The sequence below is a fragment of the Fringilla coelebs genome (assembly GCF_963513975.1).
Source record: "Fringilla coelebs genome assembly, chromosome: 1".
Taxonomy (NCBI): Eukaryota; Metazoa; Chordata; class Aves; order Passeriformes; family Fringillidae; genus Fringilla; species Fringilla coelebs.
This window is the reverse complement of record NC_140028.1, coordinates 86,771,460-86,793,564: the sequence shown is the minus strand read 5'-3', so window position 1 is coordinate 86,793,564 and position 22,105 is coordinate 86,771,460. Positions and strand designations below refer to the sequence as shown.

Sequence of the window (22,105 nt, the reverse complement as noted above, 5' to 3'; positions counted from 1 at the left end):
AGGGGTTGCAGAGCTCTTACTGGAGGACAACTGTTTCAGCTTTGATCTATAATGAATATTTACCTCATTTACTTCAGAAACAGCACAGTATGTTTAATTAACTACTATTAAATGGACCAAGCTTTCAACTCTTTTCCCCAGTAACTGCAACATTAACAATGCATTTAAAAAGTATTTTACATGTATTTACAAAGGTTTTCTAAACAAAAATTTAGGAAAGGGAAAATTTAATAGAATTAATTGCATTTAATAGAATGGGATGCCTCTGTTCTATGTCATTCTGTTAAGAATCTGTATCCAGAAGTGAGTGTTGATACTGCAAGATGCTGAATTCTTCACCCATTCAAAAAGATCATTACAGTCAAATATCCCAAAATAAGTTTAAAATGCTGACAAGCTTCTCCAAATGGACAATCTCCTTTCTACATCTTTCAACTGGACATGAAAAATTTCTTTTATATATTCATGTATCTGGCTCTACATTTTTCTATGGTAAAAAACAGGAAATAAAACAGTTTCAGGAATCCCAGAGGCAATTACTTGAATCAAAACACAGCATTCAAGCACCTTCCCGACCAATTAATAAATAATTTTTCCTTGTTAGGAAAAGCTCATTTAAGCCAAAATCCACATCATTCCCTAACCTCAAAAGGCAGAAAAGCATAAAACATTTTGTTGAAAGTCTGAAACCAGAAACTCAGCTACCTTCCAATGACTTCAGACTCCAATGACTGAAAAACCCTTTCTATCCAGCTGCCTTCTCCACAAACAGAATAATCTCACAGGATGACACCTTAGTACTTTTATCAAGTTTTTTATCAAGTTTTAAGTATCCTCAGTTTATCTTGTTAATATTTTGCAATGTTGGCATTTTACAGTTTTATGTAACAGTGATGTGTTTCAATGGGATGAAGAAGGGCTTTAATTTTTTCTAAAAACATTTCCAGCTATTAACTGGCAAGATTTCCTGTATTTGCAAAAAATAATAAAATTAAGTCCTACAGCACCCTGGTGGCACAAGATGAGGCAAACCACTAAAAAACCTGCTCAAAACCACAAAGTGGGGCAGTTAAGAATGCAGGGGGCTGAGGGGCTCCTGCTCCCCCACAGCAGTCTTCTTCAGGCTGTCTGGTGACCAGAGACACCCTGGGTACTCTCTCTTACCTCAATGAATTATCTGGATGTGTTTCCATGTGGGACTCCAGCCCATACTTGCAAAAAAAGTCTTTGAAACACACTGGACAATGATAAACTTCATCGTCAGCCCTCTTATCCCCTTCACCGGAATGGCCATCCTCGAGAACCTTCAGAAAAAGGGAAAAAAAAAAAACCTCACTAGACCAACTCATAAGCAACAAACCAAACTTGCAACCCATTCAAAGCCTTTTTCTTACAAAAAGTTGCAGGCTTCATGTGAAACCTTGCTGCAAGCAAATACAAAAACATTCCTCAAGAGAAATATAAGTGACAGAGCCTTGGACATGTCTAAGAACATGCATGACAGAAAAGGAGGCTTGGTAGAAGATAAAGTGTGCAGCTGAGTCACAGATATATCAGTTCTAATGAGGAAGTGTGATTTGAAGAACTTATAAACCCATGTGTTCATATACCACTGAACTAGCATTCCTCCCCCTTCAGAAAGCCAGAGGAGCTGTCAGCCTAAATTATTTATGCCACTGAGATACTGCCAAATGCTAAAACAAGTGGTTCAGGGTGAAGCAATGAACTTCTGCATGTTTTCTATACTTCTCTTCTGATTAGAGGGAGAAAAGCATGCACAGAGCGAGGGATACTGTGCTAAATGGAACTGCTACTAGCTTGCCATCTAGAGATAGTAAGTGGAGAGTTAAGTTCGGCAGACACCATGCATTTTGTACAAATGACTGAGATGTGTTAAAATATTTTATAAACAAAACCCTAATGGAAACGTCTAGCCCTCAAATAAATATTTTCTGCTCACTCTTGCAACTCCACTAAGGTAGGATTATGCTACTGTGAAAGGGAAATGTACTGTAGATTTTCTTTGCCTCCAGATCTAGACAAAAGCCGACTTAATCTGCTGCTGCTTTTGAAGTAAAACTTGGGTTTTTTTAAGTTTAAATCACCATCCTCCAAGAATACTACAAAATATATGGGAGGAAAAAAAAAAAGGCTAGGGGAAAAGCTGCAACAGCAAAGGAATAGTACATCCTGTTGTCATCCAACAATAATTATTTATAAATCAGAAGCAAATTCAAAATTTTAAGCAATAAATAATTTTAAAAATTGAATTATTTCAATCTCTGAAATTAGAAAAGAATGTTCAATCCCAGACAACTATATTGGCTACACAGGATAAGCAAAGCAACTCATGTACAGAACTGCCACAAGTCTGTGCTGACTGCACAAACCAAACAGCTGACAATTTAGGTGGTAACCAGGAACATCTTTTGCTTCGTGCCCTGTAAAGAACCTTTTTTGCAGGTGTCCTCTCCTCTCTGTCCAGCTCAGCATCGTGACTGAACTTCCGTTTCGAAGACAATCGCCTGCGCTTCAGTGGCGAGGGGGGAGTGGTGCTCGCTGTGCTGTTTGGATCCTTCTCATGAATCTTCATGTGCCTGAGCAGGAGGGGCAAGAAGACACCATCAGCAGGGAAATCTGGGGCAGGAAGTCCGATGTAAATTTTAATGCCAACACTGCTTCTAAGGTTTGCCTTTAAAGGACACCATAAACTGGCCTGAACTTCTGAAAAACAGCTGGGGCATGATCCAGCATGGGCCCTTTGCAATGCCTGGGTCTGTGAGGGGCTGCAGCAGGGAGCCCACAAGCTTTCCCCCATGCCCCAACTCACAGCACGACACTTGCCCTGCTAACATCTATTTCCACGACCACCGTGCCCATTGCCCATCATCCACGAGGTCCTGGTTCTGCCTAAACCTGCTCAGCAATCCACATACCCAGCATCCCTGTCTTGTGGCAATCTAGTAAGCAAAAGCCTGCAGCTTAGCATCCACTTCTCTCAGTGCAAAAACAGCACCTCATCTTCAACCAGCTCTCTGTCTAGAGTTTGAGACTGTACCTCAAACAGATCTGTATATGCCAATGCCAGAGCAACATCTCTTAAATATATTTGTTTCCTTCTCATCCTTAACCCAATGGTGGATCCCAGTATCAAATTTCAAGTGCAGCTTTGAAGTCAGGATTATCTGGTCCCACTGTTACAGTGCACTAGGTTGCAAAACTCTGTACTGCCAAGGCATGTTCAAAAACCTGCTTTCCCAGGAAAACAACTATTTCTTGTCACAAAAACACAGGAAAAGGGAAAGGAGCAGAATTACTCGGGAAGCAGCATCATTAATATCTGTTTACCTGACCCACTTGCCTCTTGGTTTTCTGTATTTGCAACCTATGGAAGACACTGCTGTCTAGTTCCCTTCAGTCAGATGGAAGGTATTGCTGCCATGCTTTTTTTTCTGACAACTCAAAGCTGAAATTTCAATTTTCTTTTTTTTTTTTAAAGATATGGCCTTTAACCTCACTTCAAATTTATATTGCTTTAAAAAAAAAAAAATCAAATGTATGCTCCTAGATACAACGGAAATTTTTTGCTCCTAACAGCTAGATATGTGAGTGCAGGAGGGAGATGCACTCACTGACTTTGCCCACTACTGACTTCAAAGAAACACAATGGGGACAATGTTAATGGCACTTGGGCAAATCTTTCAGAAGTCACATCCACAACTCAGCTCAGGACAGTGCCATTTAACATGACTGCACAATATCATGTTCTAACATGAGAGAATGTTGTAACCCAGACAAGTCTTGCACGCCCTCATAACTGCTTTGGTGTTATGATATAAAATCTGTTTTAGTTTTGGATGCCAAGGGCATGATGCTTTGAGATAACACACTGGACCAAACTGACCCACAGCAGACCCCACTGGAGCTGCTGGGAAGACTGTCTCATCACACAATGCTTTTTTTCAAGCTCAGAAGCTTTTAAAAAAAATAAGGCATCTAAATCACTGTCTCCAAGTATAGCCTGTCTCAAACTGCAGGGTGTTGTGCAGGAACAGCCTCAAGCCAAAAGCACCACACGTACCAGAACCGATGCAAGATTAAAATGCCTGTTCAGCTACTGCCTGCTTTCAGCATCCATCAAGGCTGGGGCTGCTTGGAGGATCAGGTCCACGAGGAAAAAAGCTGTTGCTTCCCCAGATACCCAGTAACTCTCACTGGCTGCACAACTGGTGGACAGACACTGGTGACACCTGTCAGTCACATCTATGTGCAGATGTGCCCAGCAGATTAGACATGGAATCATGGAAGTGATGCTGAAATCGTCTGACCTCTTTCCCCGCCGATCACCCATTTGAGAGGAGAAGGAGTGCTGAAGGTTTGAGCATTTGGCTCTCTCCAGGTTTGACAGAAGCCAGAGAAAACCCAGAGTGCTGACACAGCATACAGAGTGCTGCGCACTCCCCTGCCTTGGCCCTCTGGTAGCTCTGGCACCACAGGCACCAAAGCAACTGATTCATCCACACAGTGCCACCTTGTCTCACAAAATCTGCAGGAAGGCATCTATAGATACTCTACTGCCTTGTTTTCTTCAGTCTTGTTTTTTGGTTTTTTTTTTTCCTTGTGACACTGACCTAACTTCTCGTGCTAGCTAGAGCTTCTTTCAGGGGTGATAAAACAGCAGCCCAAGCTGCAGTTGTCTGTATTCACACAAGAATAAAGGAGAAGAAATCAATTATTTGTTCAAGGGGGTCCTGTCCACAATGATAGAAGACGAAATTCAGAAAGCATCTTGGAACAAAAAATCAAAATATTTGAACTGCACAGCAAAGCAAAACCTGGAAGTTTGGATTATTTGTCTATGTTTTTATTATTTCTTTTTGGTAAAGGCTGCTTTCCAGTTTCAATGTTCTCTTGAAAGTAAGGACAGAGGCTTTCACTGTGCCTGTCTGTGCCTGCACCACACACAGCCTGACTGCTTAACCCTCTGGCAGCTTGTCTGAAGGCCAGTTACTTTTCAGATAGCTAGAGAGCAAAATCGGTCAAGCTAAATCACATTCATCCGGAAAACAAACAACAAGAAAACTGCTATGCATCGGGCGCGGGACTTTTTCTTCCCATTTTATTTTAAAGTCTCTTTCCAACCATTGACAAGTATGCACAACTCCTGTTTAGCAGCTACCTATGCAAAACAGCTTCCTTTGGGCTAAGTTCTTTCCTCCTGCTGTTTGTCCACCTGTTGAACTCTGCTTGTTTTGATGGAGCTGGTTCCTACTTGAGAGGGATGCAATGGCACACCCACAGCACACCAACAGGAAAAACCCTTGGGACCTCCAGGTTAGTGCCAGCCCAGCCTAGCACCTCTGCCTGGCATGACCTATTGCATGCAAACACACGGGCTCCTGCAAGTCCCAAAAGCAGTTTAGCTATGCTTGAAGTGTGAAGTTTGCCAATAAGGCAGGGCTTGCTAGCATGGGTACAGCACCACAGTGATGGGGGCTTTGCTGTCTGGTGTCAGTCACTGGCTGCCCCAACTGCTTGCAGTTCTTATTCCCGCAATGTGTGTGCTTTTGCCATGTCCTAAAAGTCACGGCAGAAATCCATACCACAGCAAGGAATGTGGTGACCCCCTTCATGTTTTAGTATTGCATATTTGAAAGGAAGCAGCCTAAGCTATTGAGCTATAAACAGGAAGACACCCTGACTGCACCTTTGACTTTTACTGTGTAGGTCAAACATCACAGCTGCTGTGATAGCTCTATGCATGTGATCATTAAGGAAAAAAAGAAAAATTCTGAAACAAAAGTAGCAGGTTCCAGAGTTCTCAAGGAGAGTCACAACCTGCCCATGTTACAGCCAGCAGGTTGTTCCTTTGGCAGGTTAAGCAAGTTTCACTGCATCAAGTTAAGGGTGGAGAGGAAAAAGATTACTAGAGCTACAGCCCAAGATAAGCGGGAAGATAAAGCCAAGAAGTACAAAGGATAGACACAATCTTCATCTCTCTCTTTTACTTTGCAACATGGATGTCATTCTGCCTCGAGACAACATTTATCACCCAACATGGGCTGAACTTCAGCAGATGCCAAGTCACATCCACAACCTTTCTTTCAAACACTCCCTTCACTGAGGCTTCTTCTACTTAAAAAATTTCCTAACCATAATTAAGGGGGGGGGGGGGGGGGGGAAGTATTTGTGTTGCCTTACTCCTTTAGAGGAGTTTGCCTTGATTAGATCTTACATGTAACACTGAAAATATTCAACCTCACTGTTTAGCCTGCCAAGATACAAGACGAACAGGAACAAAGCTGTGTTTAGAAGTTATTTTCCCTTTGTGACTATAACAACATATTTTGGCCTGAGAACACTGGCATACTTAGAATGTAAAAGACAGGCTCATAAGTCAGGCTGGCTTTCAGCATCTTACAGTGATAGAGAAAAATGATATGACATTCATCAATTCCAAAAAATAAAGATAAACACTCAACACTCTAAGTGAGAATGTAGTTCAGAAAAAAAGAAGGGCAAAGTAAGGACATGTACAGAAATGCTTATATTCAGTTGCAGATACAAGTTACAAGCACCAGCCGCTTTAAAATGACCACTACTGCAGCTCAGAAGACATCCAGAATCCCAGCAGATGAAACCTGAATTTCTTTTTCTACATTAAATCAATGAATTGTGCCTCTACAGAGGCAGAATTCTACAGAGCAACCAAAGTACAGCAGACAAGTTCAGGAAGGTACAGAGCCTTGAAATCTGCACAGTCACCCCAGCATGCATGCAAGTACACATGCACTTGGAACAGTGCTGAGGGTAGAACACTAAAATCCAACCATGATACACAGGACGACAGAAGGAGATAAACACTTGAGCTTAATATTAGGGAGGACTCATTTGTACAAAGTGCTAGCTAGCCTTGATTAACCTCTCAAAGAAAGTGGTGGAACTCTATTTAAAATTAGACCAGAGAAAGAACCAGAAAAATTTGCAAAAAATAAATACAAAATGAAAAGAGGAAACTAAGTCTTTTCCAAACATGGTCTGATCCACCTCTGAACTAAACTCTTAATGTTTAAGAACTGCTATGCAAAAAATGTGAAATACCTTGCTATGTACTATGCTATATGCAGCACAGCTGTATGAGAAAAAGCTCTCCTCATAATCTCTTCTCTCCCCCTCACATAAAGAATTCCACAGGTGAGCCAAGAGGATCCAACTGTGCTAGGACTGTGTGCCAGTCAGCCCTCCCAACAAAATCACATTTTTTCAAGTTCTTGACTGCCTTTCATTCCATCCTCCCACTGAGGATCACCTTCTGCTTCCCCTCTTCTGCCACAGCTTTACCCTCCCCTCTCAGTGTCACATGAGCAGGATGACTAAGATGATAGTGCACAAGAATTCCCCCGGCTTTTTTTCCTTCTTTTTTTTCTTCTTAAAACAAATGGGCAGAAAAAGTTTCCAGCCCCACGCTGTAATGCAGAGCATGATTTCAGGAGAGTGACTATTCCACTAGTAAAGCAGCAAGTGAATATTTTGCTACTTTACATTGAAGAAGAGACTTCTGTAGTAATAGGCAAATGTAGAACTCAAGTGCCTTTTTCCTTTTTCTCTTGTGATGGTGTTGGAACAGTGTCTGTGGGAGGTGACTCATGGGGAGGGGAGGGGAGCATGTGGTCTCCTGAAGGGACATGCAGCTCCTGCTGGTCACATCCCAGTTTTTACCAGATCTCTAAAAAGGGCTGATGTATTTTCATAATGCCAAGGGGATTTGCATATTGATCGTATAAGCTTTCTGGAGGTCTCAAAACAGGGCAGCCTACAGTTTCAATGCCAAAACCAGAACGTGGGCAGGTTTTGACTGGCTGGCTCAAGGCTAGAATGAGCAGCCAAAGCATCCTGAAGGAGGCAAATGCAAGATGCAGCTGCTCCTGGCTCTGGGTCCCACTGAATTATGAACAAAACCAGGAGCTTCTGCTTTGCATGCAGATAACCTGATCAGCACCACTTTGCCTCTTGGATAGAAATAACCCCTCAGCATGCGTGGGAATTCCTCACCTCTTAATTCTGGGGAGAAAAAAGTACACTCTAGCTGCACCTTGAGTTTCCATGCTTCCCGATATGCTTTAGGTCCCAAAGTAAAAAGGCCTGTCTGGCTTGGAGGCCCAGCCTACAGGAAGGTATGGAACAAAAGGGTGCATTTGCAGCCCCTGAGCAGGGTTCAGGGTTAAGCCTCTCCCTTAGAACTGTGGCAGCACAAGCACTGCTGGCTTTCAGTCAAGAGACGTTTATGCCAGGTAGGTCTGATTAGAAGGAGCAGCATGTCCAGAGGGGGAGCAGCAAGCAATTTCACTGAGGCCTGGTTGGGAAAGTCCCAGCATCTAAATCAAGATTAATTCTTGAGCACAGAATCCAGTGTATGTATAAACACCCTCCTCCTCCCTCATGTCTGTGGAAACGCGGTGGGGAGGCCAATGAATCTGGGCATTATCAGTCCAGAGAGATCATCTGACAGTATCAAGTTCAGGTTCTGGCTTCATATCCCACATTTTATTATAAGTTTCTCCACTTTACCACTAGATGTACCCTATACTCTACGTATTGCACATGATTATTCCTCATCTCCCTCGTGATTTCTAGGCAGTTTAGTATCAAAACCAAGTGGAAAATCCGCTGATACATCTGATGCTTATCTGAAGACAAGGAAGCCACACATCCAATCATTCTAATCAAAGGCAAAGAATAAAAATCAGTGCTTTCCATCCTTCACCTTATTTACAATACAATTTGTTTTTCCCCTTACAACAAAAAGAATTACTCAAGTTCTCAAACTGGTCTGGGAAGGACTCCGCTGGTCAGTACAATTCAGCTGCATCAATTCCTTTATATCTTTCACTGTTTTGTGTCTCAAGATCTTTCACTTACATGGCTCCTCCCAAATAACAGTAAACAAACTCTAAAGAATCATAAAACCCCTTTTCAATATTAAAAAAAAAAAAGTCTATCCTTCAGAACATGAGCAAACATCTCTGTTTAGAAAAAAAATAGTCTGATTTGACATAGTGCCGTGCTATCAGAATGAACAGGCATGCAGGATGCATCCAAGACAGGTCGAAATTTGGATCATGATGGACCATAGGGCACTTCACGCCCCATGAAATGGAAAATGTCTCAAAGAAAGAGAAGGCAGCCTTTAAAATTACCCTCCTTTCAGATATTGTTATGTCACGTTATCTTTGTCACTGTTTTTGTTTCATTCTTCGTAAAAAATGATACTTTAGCCCAAATTGTCTGGAAATGTAGGAAAACACAGGAAACTTCTCTTCAAAGCTCCTGCCATTTGATGCATGCAGGAAGTAAATCCTAAACAAAGAGAAAGTGAAGCAGCAGTATTTTTAGGAACAATCATTTAATACCCTGCTGCTAAGTCCCTCCTTAAGAGTCTCGTGAATATGACTGAAACCTAAGTCAAAAGTGCAGTAACATTATGCCCTTGGGTTAAAGAGTTTAGTCAGTTGTTTGTTTGTTAAAACATGTAGAGAATCTGTATTGACAATGTATTTCCAGTGTTAATTACCAACATCACCCACTTAAGAGAGCAATCTACTCAGCCCTTGCCAGTTGTGATTACAGGAACCAAAAAGATGCAGGTAATTTTGCAAATCAGACATGATCTGTACTAGAACAAGTTTCTGTTTGTCTTCTCTTTCTGGCTTAATATTTGTATCCTCAAAAAAACCCAAAAATGGCCCAAAAAGCCCTCAGACACACACATATACTTCACAGCAAGTCACGAGACAAATACCAAAATCCCAATCACATGGGAAACTCCCTTTTACAACTGCAGAGCAATTTCAAAACAAATTTCAAGCACCCCCATATACTCTAGTGCCAAACCCTAGCATGGGACAAACCAAAGGAAGCTGAGCAGTGGAGGCCTCTATGGCTATGCTGGTAGGAAAGTGCCTGCAGGGAAAGGGTAGGGTGGGGCAAAAAGGTCCCAGGAAGGATCAGATTGGGATGTCCTGACTCATTTCAGCCACATGTCTGCAAGTATGCCCAGCAGAAGATGCCCCTGCCAGCGCTCCCCACGGCAGCCAGGCAGTGCCATCCTGCCGGCATGGCAGCACACCTCATCATCCTCATGGAGTCTCCAGCGCTTGTTGGCGCTGTGCACCAAGGCTAAGGTGGCCCTGGGAGCCTCTCCACACAGCAGCGTGCGGTGGCACACGGGTGTGGCTGCCCCCTCGGCATCCCCCAGGTGCCACATGGACGTGTCCTCAGCATCCTCCCCAGCCCACAGCGGCTGCTGCACCGCCTGGCTCCCGGCGCAGTGAGGTGCTCCCGGCAGAAGGCATCTCTGGGATGACGGGAAGTGCTGTTATTCGGATCCACCAAGGCTGGCTGGGTGCGCTAAGGCTGAAAAAGCCGCCGGTGATTAAATTCGAATGACAGATTTCAAATCTCTTTTCAGTGCTGCTGGGACAGTCTGCAAAGTTAGCCAGTGCCACGCAGCTGCCAATACATGATACCTAAGGACATATGATACACACACATGCACACAGGGCATTCTATATTTTTATCCTAGAGAAAAAATTTGCTTTGCTGTGAGTAAAGGCAAGTTGTAAGCATGAGAGGAAAGATAATGATCTACAAATCCAACGAGGGGGGGTACCACTTCTGAATAATTATTCTGTATTCACATTTAAGCAACTACTTGCTACACAGACTCAGCAAGTTCAAACAGGCTGAAATTGATACAGCTGCATTCCCAGTTTGGCTCAAAGTTACTCCTATTCCCTAACAGCGACGTTGTCAGAACACCTCAAAGGAAAAAGAGGGAGACAAATATTTGCCTGATGATGCTGTGACAGGGAAGTGATTCAAACCATGCCTCCAAAGCAAAGCTTCCCAAAGTACTGCAGAAGAAAGCAGTTTGCATCAACCCTGGCATAAGGGAGGGCAAAAGAGGAGGAAATGCAGTGTGAGTTTCCCAGTACCGCTTCACCAAGCTGTCACACACAGTTCACATTATGTTCAGAGCAGAACTAAATTAACAATGCCAAATACTGCAAGGAGACTTCCAAGCTGTAAGTAACTTTTATATGGGACAAGATACTCTTTTATTAAACAAGATCCTTCTCAGGCCACCATACTTCCTTAAGCTTGGAGGAAAAAAAGTGTATTAACAACAGTAAAATCAAGCAGAAGTAATATTTTTCAAATGTACAAAAAATCTGGCCTGGGCCATTCTGAACTGTTTCCTTCAATCTTTTTAGAGATTTGTGGTTTTCAGGCATGTCCTTTAGTTACCAGACTATAGAACTTTATTCGGTTACTTCACTGCTGATTTTTCAGGAAACTTTATGTTTAAAGAAAATAAGTGTTATTAGGAGGTAAGGATAATTAAGGCCATTTTAAATTTTAGTAACGGGGGAAAAAGGAAAGAGAGTGAAAGAGAAAATCAGAGAAAGTATATCACAACAGGGAAAAGATTTATCCTAAAGAGCAAATACAGTCAAAAAAGTCCTAGGTATGTCCTGCCTCCTGTCAAGAACCACACCCTTTTCTTAACCAAGCAAACATAAGCCTCAGCTATTTCCCAGAACCAGGCAAGCCCTCTTGCTGTTGGTTCCCTCTCACACTCCACTCTTGAGCAATCCTCATGGCACAGCACAGAACAACTTGCTGCGTCACACAGCTCAAGGAGGAAAACACAGACGGCCCCAGCACTGCTGGGGACGCTGTGCAGATGGAGCAGGGTATCTCTCCCTGACACACACACAAACACGCACACACAACAGATGCACGCACACAAGGAAGCTGCACGAGATAAGGGAAGCGCATCTTCCTTAAAAGCAGGTTCTTCACATTACCCCGCTATCAGCAGCCACCAAGTATCTCAAGGGGCAAGGAAGTAAAAGGTTATCACTGCACACACACAAACTGCAAACTTCCCAGCGCTGAGGATGGCATCCTAGCAAAAGCAGTTTCACGTGCTCAGCCCATTTCCTCTCCTGTTCCTGAACATGTGGTCCTCTTTCCTTAGAGTGTTCCCTTGCTGAGGAGAGAAGCACTAGGAAGAAGTTTCACATCTTGTTACTTGTCTGTTTAGTCAAACTGGAAATAAAAGTCCCCGCATGACCTGTGACTTTACAGGACTTTGAGAAATTTAGCCCTCAAGGGGAATTCATGAACAGTCCATGAACAATCGTCACCTTAGTCTCTCTCCCCTCTATCTGAAACTGTCAAAAAAGATACCACTGAAGGGTCTTGGTGTAAAAAATGAGCCACACACAAGTTGGACATCTTATCTGTTTCAAGATATCTTTCCACATGAGTCAGCACTGGAAAGCTGACTCTGAAGATTTACAAAAAAAATCACTTAAGAGTGTTTAGCAAACTTCAGCTAAGAGACCAGTCTGAAGAACTTGGCATATCTATAGATACCCTCAAGAAACAGAAAGCAGTATTTGCAGATGGTGTGCTATTTAGCAGTTGTATAATGGCACTACTACTTTAAAGACTGTATCTTTGGCTAAGCTGTGTATATGGTGCATAGGAGCATCAAGGCTCAACAACCCGAATGAAAGGATCTGGCTAAGTGCAATAACAAGATTCCCCTTGCTTTTTTAATTTATTTTTTTTAACAGCTACAGAAGCTTACCCCAATGCTGTCAATCTACTGTTATGGAATAGCCTATTTTTAAAACAGGAGAGGAAAGAAAGAGGAAAAAACTTGCTGACCCTAAGAGGGGGTATGTTCTGCTGTTTGCTGGTTCCAGCATGCTGAACCAGAACAGGTTGAGCAGGTTAGATACTAGGGGGAAAAAACGTAAAGCTGGAAGACATACATTAAAGGTGGAATAACAGCAACCACAAATGCAGTTTGTGATAGACTTTTTCCTCATTCTCGTGGGTATTTTGCCCAGGAATCTTTCCAGGGGATAGGAGGATAGGGAATACATGTTCATGAGAGAAGTGATGCAAGTATTTCTGATATGCATGCACAACAGGCTGAACAAAGATAACCTTAACATACAAACTCTCTCAGCAAACTTTCTCACCACCGGCATTTTCTACAGAGACTCAGCCAACCGAAGTACAAACTACAAGACAAACCACCAACCAAAAAGCGAATAAAACAACATGTTATTTGTTAACCTTGAGAGCTAACATGTCCACAAGAATCACATGTCAGGTTTATGGCAGAGGACTAAAAGCACCTCGACTCGTCACAAAGATCACCTGGATTTTCTAGTGCTTGCTAAGTTAAGGCTTGTATTTATTTTGTAGCTCTTCAAGGTGAGAAGGGGAGGAAACATCCCTGAGAATACTAGACCTTCAGAGGAGGTGATATTCCTGAAAGGGTACTTATGTGGAAAGATCAAGGTCTTGCACTGCCATGTGCTCTGAGACTAGAGTCTAATCTGTCAAGTGGCTTGTGCTTATTTGAACTGTGACACGGGTAACAAAGCAGCACTAAGCCACGCTCAATACGCTCTGTTCTACGAGAGATTCATGTTACTGCCCGTGAGCAGGGCGGCATTACCCTGCCACGTCAGACCACCTTCTTCTCGACACAAATCACACCAGAAACTTAAACTCACTAAGACTGTCCCCTTTTTTTGCCTTGCAGAAAACCAAAACATAAGAACCCACAGCCTTGCAATGCACAAGATTAGACTTGTGCAGAGGCATACACAGAGAAAATCTAGGACTGAAAAGCACACTGAAGTCTTATGTTTAGGTACTGAGCAGCTCTGGAGATGCAAGTATAATGTTCCTCATTGTGTACGCTTAGGTTCTCAAGAACAATGGAGCTAATTAAGGTCTGCATATAAATCTTAACTCTGCACTTCCTTGCTTCGCTTGATTCTAATCAGATCTCAGCATTCATGTTTTTGTGTTAACTTCCTTTGCTGTTCTTTAATGATAACTGAAGGGGGATACTGTCCAAGCCTACAAGCAGCAAGTAACACATCTGAAATCGTGGCATCTCCTTTCAGGTCTGAGGGCTCACAGAGGTTCTGTGGCACAGGAGGTCATCCGGAGTCTTTTACTGCTGAAGATACTGGTGGAGGGGTTTTTTTGAGCTCCCTATTTGTGAGCCATGTTAACTAAATAAAAGTTTATATATAGTCTTTCCAGAAGTAAATCTACTCAGCAACAGTGAGACAGACAAGTTTCTTCCTGGAACAATTAAAAATACTGTAGACTTCTAATTCAAATCAAAGACACAGAGAAACAGACTCTTACTGCTGTATTGTTGTTGAAAAGGCTTTCCTTCTCTCTTTCTAATTTAACCTTCTTTAAAACATGGAGGTCCCAGCAGAGTACCAAACATATTCAGGGTATTATCTGCTGACAGGAGAGGCCAAAGAGCGTCCCTCCACCTGTTTCTCCATCCTTATTTACAAAATGTACTAGCAAAAAGTGTAACAAACATTCTTAACTGCAAAGAAAGCCAAAGCAGCTATCACATCTCACCTGCATCCCACAACTACAGTCATCAGTTTCTAGAAGCAGAAGTTAGTCCTTTGTGTTCATCATCCCTGCTGAAGAATTAGGGCACTTGCATTTGCTGAAGTTTATCTTTCACTAGCACAAGTGGTTAAATCATCCCCCCACATATAAGGAATGGATTTAAAAGCCTGTAGTACAGCCTGTAGTACAGCCAGTTTAAGAGCACTGCTTACGCTTTACTACACTAAAATAAAAGCTCCTTTGGAGATGACCAAAGAGACATTTCTATTGTGCAAGACAATGAGAGACAGCCTTTTCCCATGTGTGAAGTGTCAGTCATTTTCTGTGTGGTGAGCTCCTTTGTGGCTATTTGTTTTTAGCTTCAAGATCTTGTACGTTCAGTTTTTCAAAGCTACACCAAATTTCCACTTGCAAACCACCAGAAAGCCAACCATCTTGTAATAAGGCAGTTCCTCTCCTCTTCTGGGAAAGAAAAAAAGGTCTTCATCACATTTGGCTATGTTCTACCTCCAAAACTTCCATCTTAAGCAAATGCCAGCCTGCACGTGCTAGACTACAGAGATCCTATTTGTACTTGGGAGGCTGGGCATTGTTACTGTGCTGCACCCCACAAAGCACACACAACGTACTGGAAGCAGGCCAATGCCATAAATAACATGGGAGCGATTCACAGGTGGAATGCAGGGAGAGGATGGATTCAGCCAGATCTTGAGGACACTGCCTACTGGACATTTGCAGAGTCACAGGTGGCCTGTGTGCATGCCTGCCCATGACACATAGACTCTTGTTAAAGGGAGCAGGGAAACCTTTGAAGTGTATGCATCCCAACCCCTATGCCTTTATCAGGATCCAACATTCATTTTCTGAGCAGTGCATTACAATCTTCCAGACTTGCACGCTCTTCATGTGCCAGCAAAGATGGCTGGTTAAAATGTCAAAATTCACAGATTACCCTCCAGCATGTGCATTTTCTGTCTTTCTCAAGAAACTCAGTCACCAACACACAGGTGCACATATAAAGTGCTGTTTCAGAAAGACTTGAACATCAGAATATTACCATACCTTGATTAAAAAGACAGCTGTTTATCTCTCCACAGCGTATTAAAATCAGAAGTTTGGGAAAACTATCTAGCACTGAAAGTAAGATTGAGAAATGAAAGTGCCTTCTTAATTAAAAGAAGAAATACCTTCTTTGATAGGACCCTTTGTAAGAATGCTTCAAAGCATAGCTTCTGTGATCCAGATCTTCCAATCTGAGTTTCAAAGACTTCTGCATGTGGTGGTTGCATGTGGTGTTTCACATGTGCCAAAAAAAAAAAAAAAAAAAAAAATCCCCAAACTTTGAGACCTGCTCCTGAGAGATGGTACATAAACAGCCCACAAGAACCTAAGCAGGATGTAAATAAAAAGCCATTCTGAATAATTTTGTCACATATGGGGCAAGGAATGGAAGAATATAAAGAAGGTAGATACTTTCTACATTTCAATTTCAAATTAAACACCTCAGTTAGTTTGCATTACTGGACTTATATGGACAGTCTGGAGAAAACCAGCCATGGACAATGCTCCTTCATTTACCAAATTCAAGGAGCTGTGGCTGAAACACATGTGTTACCCCTTTACTCTTCTCAGACTTGCCACAGAGCCTTTAATAGCTTCCCACTGGAAACTGGCAGGAAGGTCATTTCTCGCCTCCCTTTTGGCATTTATATCCCATTAACATTTTCTACTTGCATGGAGAGCATGTCTTTGGCAGGGAGGAAAATGTGACTTTAAAGTGATAGGCATGGACTATCCTTCATCACAGAAATGGAAAAGGAACTGCTGGCAAAGTATCCTACTCCCAAAGGAAACACTTTTGGAGCAAAGTGGAGGCATCGCCCTTCCCACTGAAGGCTGATGCACATTCTATTTGAATGCAACACGGTAAGACAAGGAAATTTTTTTTCTCTACTTCAAGGTCCCTTCTTAATGCTCACAAACCACCACTACAACCACAGCAGCAGCCTAACTCCTCTGTCTGCATTTTGGGGAGAAGCAGTGGCAGAGATGGAGTAACAGACTGAAACCTCCTATCTGTGTCAGAGTCTAGACCCAAAAGGGCTCCTCAGAGTTGGGATTATTCACAGGTAAACTCCCTAGGGAGTTACTATGACAGTACAGATGGAAAACCTTTGGAAAGTCTTTAGTAGTTCCAATCTTCTGAGTGGAGACAGTACACTGGAAATCCCCATCTCTTACACAGTACAGAAACTCTTTATACACCCCCCTCCCCTCCATATAGTTTATGTTCCTGATGGAGATATGAGTATTCAACTTTAATTCACTGTGACTGAGAGAAAGCCACAGGGTCTGTCTCTCTAGCAAAGAAGGGTGAGGATAAGGCATATCCTAAATTGCAGATTTTCTTATGTACTGATCATTACAGTGCCAGTTACAGGAATGTTGAACTCAAAACTACCATGATCCAACTCTTTCTTCCAGATTCTTAAAAAGCCCCAAGAAAACAATGCTCCCAAATTTCTAATGAGCTCGTGATTCTAGGAGGCTTGCCCTTTCCAATACTGGTCAAAAACAAAACTCTACAAAACTCAGCATCATCTCCAGAGCAATTTCTGACGCTTATACCAGGCACTAACAGATCTTCCATTTGTTGTATCAGATTGCACCAACCCTCCACAAATGGTAGGAGCAGCACTGATATGGCAGCAGAGAGTCAGACAGCACATCAGAAAGAATGAGAAAATCAGGTTTTTGTTCTGGACATTGAGCACTCTCCAGCAACCTTTGCTTTCTCCAAATGTGACTGTCCCCATGGAAGGCTCAGGTCACTCCTGACCAGCCTGGCACCCAGTAAGACAGTTTTCTGAGATACCCTGGGCTCAAGGTTTCCTGTTCAAAATCCTGGCCACGAGTAACACTGGTCAGAAAGGAAAGCAGGTTTTAACCTCTTTTTCTTACTAGTATTGCACAAGAGAACCTTCCCACTCCACCCCAGTCTGCTGTGCCCATTCAACTTAACTTGTTGACGAGGAGCCAAAGAGCACAACAAAAAGAAATTGGACTTCATGTGAGAGGCTATGACTCATTTATAAATGAAGTGTTGCACGTATTGTGGGAGTCAGGAAGGCCAGCATCGATTTCACCAGTGAAGAGTACATGCAACACCCCAGCACAGCTACAGTAACTCAAGGAAGAGATGTGCAGGAAACAGCATTCTCACTCACACCACAAAAAGTTCATCTGTTGCACAGTAGTTTTACTGTAATGCAAAAGAGCATCAAGTAAGAGCTCTGGAGGTTTTTTTCTCCCTTGGTAAAGTAAAGGTCGTGAAAAAATACTTTTGATGGAGATGGTTGGCACTTGAGAGTGCAACAGCATTGATAAGAATTTTCTAACCCAAAAAATCAACCAAAACTTGTCTCCTTCCCTCCTCTACTCAGCTGAGTGCCTAATGATGTGGCTGCTTTGAGGCTGAAAGATCAGAAATTTCATTCTGTGATGGAACAGCACTAAGTATTCCCATGGCACAGTATTTCCCTGGACAAAACCATTCCATTGAACTTTTTCCCCTAAAAGGTCTTTTAAAAGTCTGGATTTAAAAATAGTATGGACAACTAAATAAGAGCCAGCATATGGCAGGGGGGAAAAAGAAAAGAGAGGATGGACATAGCATAAGCCTACACATTTTCCCCACCATTCAGATACCAGCAGACCAACTTCTCCCTTGCTCATCTCCTATAAACTAAGCATATTTGGTGTGAGTGCAATAAATCCTGGGAAGCTCCTGCGCAACCTTCACAAGTTACACTGATTCTTTACCAGCACATCACAAGTTTCTGCTGAACTTGTAACTCCTCTCTCTGACCCCATGCTGTGCAATGGTCTAGGGATACCACCCTGCTGGCTACCAGGGGAACATGAGAAATTTTTTGGTTGTTGTTTTTTTGCTGGTTTGGACATACACCTGTCACTACTTAGATAGTGTATATATACTGTAGCACAAAAATCGAGAACAATAAAAGAACTGCACACAAAAGAGGAGAAAGACGGACTTGTAGTATCATCTAGCTGGTACTGAAGAACAGACATGGATGGCACCACCACAGAGGTGGCCTGCAGGAATTACACATGAGGCAGGACCTGGCAAACAGGTCCTAGCTCTGGAATCCTGAGGCAGAAGCAGTTTTGAATGAGATATGAGATGGATTCAGCCACAGCACTGACAGTCCATTGGACATGATGCTACAGCTGAGTTTGAGATGCCTGAAAAAGAAATTTACTTCACACCATCTTAGACCAGAAATACCTGTCTCAGAAGGAGGTACTGGTGGGCAAAATGAACATCTTCCTTGCGAGTATGTCATAGCACCAGATAAAAAATTTGATTTCACTATGCATTTATCCTCATCTGCCTACTTGCACATTCATGCCTTCCTTCTGCAACAAGATCCAGTATTACAGTCAGTTATAGCAACAAGAAAAGGTTATTCACTGAAAAAGACCAGAAGGCACAGTCTGCCAACCACAACTCTCCTTTAGCAGAACCAGCATGTTTCAGTGTGCTCAGGATTTTGCTTGTTATGGGTCAGGGGGTCACTCGTTGCAGAAATACCAAGCTCAGGAACAGCCTTCGGCTGCTGCAGGGCAGCTCTGCACAAGAAGGAGCTTAACAGAACCAACAGGCACCCATCAGACAAAAACACTTTTAATATCAAGATTTTCCCTGCATGAACTTAGGTCCTTTTTAGTGGGGTCAGTAAATACAGCACTCCATGCCAGTAACTTCAGGCATCATCTTGTCAAGAGAAAAAATTAAAACCCAACAATCTTCTCATCAGAAGGTACTGATCTCTACTTCTTTTGAGCAAGTCACTGAGTTTGGCAATTCTGGCTATAAATTTGCTACAAAAGCATGCTAAGAATTTCTATGTGGGGAAACCTATATAAGCAAAGGTAAATACATCAATCTCTTATAGGCCTGGAGTCAAGTTTCTAGGGAAGCCTCCCTTTCCTGCTTCTAGGAGAGCATAAGAGATGCCCAGTGAGCAAAAACTCAAATAAACCACACAAGCAGTCCTTCAGCAAGCCACCCAGACACAAGTGACTGACCATCCCAGAGTTCCACCACTGGAAGTCACTCTTGGATACCAACAGTGGCATCTGTTGCAACCTTTCCTACGTCAGGCAGAGTCCGACCTGGCAAACATGGCTCACAACACCTCTGGTCAGATGAGTCAGATGTGTGATTTATTCAGTGCCCAAGGCCAGTATCTCTTTGTGTTCTCCTCTTCTCATTTTTTATCTATCTTGCTAACTCTCCCCAGTTCCAATCCAAGTGTTTAACAGGAGCAAAACGATACAGAGAAGGTAACGCTGCAAGCAGGTATTGCTCCCATTGTGCAGGACTATGTTATCTTTCCTACTGTCATCAAAATCACCCTTTCATTCCACCTACAACACACTGCTTGGAAAATTACTAGTAATAACCAGGGAAACAAGACTTCTTCCTTTCCACACAGAAATAGTTTGTAACCATCACTCCTGCCCTTTTGCTTGTAAGCAATATTCTTTTCCCCCACCCATCTTACTGTTTCTTTCTAGGTTGTAAACTCTTTGATATGGGGACTAAAGCTATGTGGGAATCCACAAAGTCTTAATCAGTTCTGAGATGTTCCACTCATGCAAATAAATGAAGACTGAATCAAGGGATGAGAGAGGGGAAGGAAAATCCATGTGCTTTAACATTTTGTTTCCCCAGTTGACAACTGTACGTATTGCTACATCACTATAAAGGAAACTACATTTGGAAATCTGGACTGCAGAGAATTTGCTAGATCTATAATGCAATAAGTTGTCTGTAGTGCTGTATGTATGTATGTAAATACATACTGATGTATGTATTTAGAAACAAGATAAAAATACCAAAGAGGCATCTTCCTGGTGGCACTTTATACTTAAATACATAGCACCAACAAAACCCTAGATGTTCCAATACAACCACTTGAATCCATGACTCTGAAGCTATGGAATTAGAAGTTACTATATAGCTTGGCTATATATTTTTATCCCCTGAGAAAAATCCATTTGTCATATTACTATTATTACCAAAAAAACCCCAAAAAACAAAAACCAAAAAGCTGCAACAACTCTTGATAATACTTAAAGAAAGCTAGACCATCTTTCTTAATTCTGATTTCCTCCCACTACTTAAGCATCCTAGTAGCTGTAGTGTGTGTTATGCCACATTTGTAGGTCACAGAAACTCTGCATTTCCTGCTCAAGTGTCTTTAGTCAGCTTGCTAGTCCCTCCAAGGAAACAAAACAGCCCCCTATGCTGTAATCCTTTCCAAACTCCTGGGACACAATCAGCACTCACCTGTGCATGTTTCCATTGGTGGTGAAGGACTGTCCACATACTGAACATTTATAAGGCCTTTCACCTGAGTGCACCAGCATGTGGCGATCAAGGGAGCTCGCTGAGCTCAGAGACTTTCCACAGATGCTGCAGGAATGGTCTGTCCCTCCAGTGTCAGTGTTATGCTGGAGAAAGCAATGATTTTTTTTCATTGAATGCCCCTTCTGAAGTGCCAGTAAAATATCAGCAAGAGCTATAAACATCTTAAATTAAGCAGCTCCAAAGAGCTACTTGGCACAACACCTTATATGAGGGCGTGCCCTGTAGATACCTTTCCTCCCCAGCCCTCCTCCCTCAACTACAGCCCCCCTCCTCCCCCCTCATCTTTAACCCCTTAATGCACCAGCACAAGTAGCTGTTTCATACAGCCTGCAATGCAGCATTTCTGCTGGTCTGCAGCAAAAGAGGATACAGAGGGACTCAGCAACAACCCATCAGACAAATGGTACCTTGGGATACTTTAAGCTGTGCAGTGGTTTGGGGTTGTACGAGTGGTAAGGAAAGAGGATGGAATTATGAACTTCACAGCAGAAGACAGACACTTAAAAACAAATTCTCTTTAAAGATATTAATTTTGAACTTACTGCATAGTAAGACAACAAAACTAAACTGCTTCTGAGTGTACATGCAGACTTCTGTGGCCATGAGAATGCATTACAAGGTCAAGTTATGGCCATTAGCTACTGTGCTATATGTACCACTCTTTCTCACTTGCATTCAGAGATGTGAATATTTCTTCACATACAAAAAAAAAAAAAATCCCCAAAAAACACCGGGAGAGTAAGAAAAAATAATTAAGTAACAGTCACAGTACAGGAGGAAAAACTGAAGTAATAAGTATCTAGTGAAGCCAGTCATCAACCACACCTCAGCATCCAAAGGAGAACCTTCTGCTAGAGAAAAGGGCAAACCTCCTTATTAAGTATGCATATATTTCAGGAGGAGCAAGAACAGGCCTGTAGATGACCAAAAAGTGCATTATCCAGTTAAAAAACCCCAAAAAACAAAAAAACAAAAACAAAACCCCCAAAAAAAGAAAAACCCTGCTATATCCTGTGAAACACTGAGAGACTCTTCTACACTGAGTTGATTTAAAAATTATGTCTTCCTGCTTCTTAATTTGCATGACCAGTAAAAAGAACTGTACTCAAACAGGATAATAAAACAGGACTTAGGCCTCATGATGGAAGTGGTTTTCCGGATCCT

At 42.3% G+C, this 22,105-nt stretch overlaps 1 protein-coding gene across 3 annotated transcripts in view; it reads right to left on the bottom strand.

Moving 5' to 3' along the window:
• RREB1 (ras responsive element binding protein 1) overlaps positions 1 to 22,105 on the bottom strand; it is a 122,132-nt gene that overhangs the window by 36,938 nt on the left and 63,089 nt on the right. For all 3 annotated transcript variants that reach the window (XM_084213811.1, XM_084213813.1, XM_084213812.1), the window contains 3 exons: positions 20,861 to 21,024; positions 2,453 to 2,597; positions 1,165 to 1,304 (listed from right to left, as the gene is read on the bottom strand). In XM_084213811.1, coding sequence (XP_084069937.1) covers positions 1,165 to 1,304; positions 2,453 to 2,597; positions 20,861 to 21,024 — 449 coding nt within the window. The remainder of the gene's footprint in view (positions 1 to 1,164; positions 1,305 to 2,452; positions 2,598 to 20,860; positions 21,025 to 22,105) is intronic.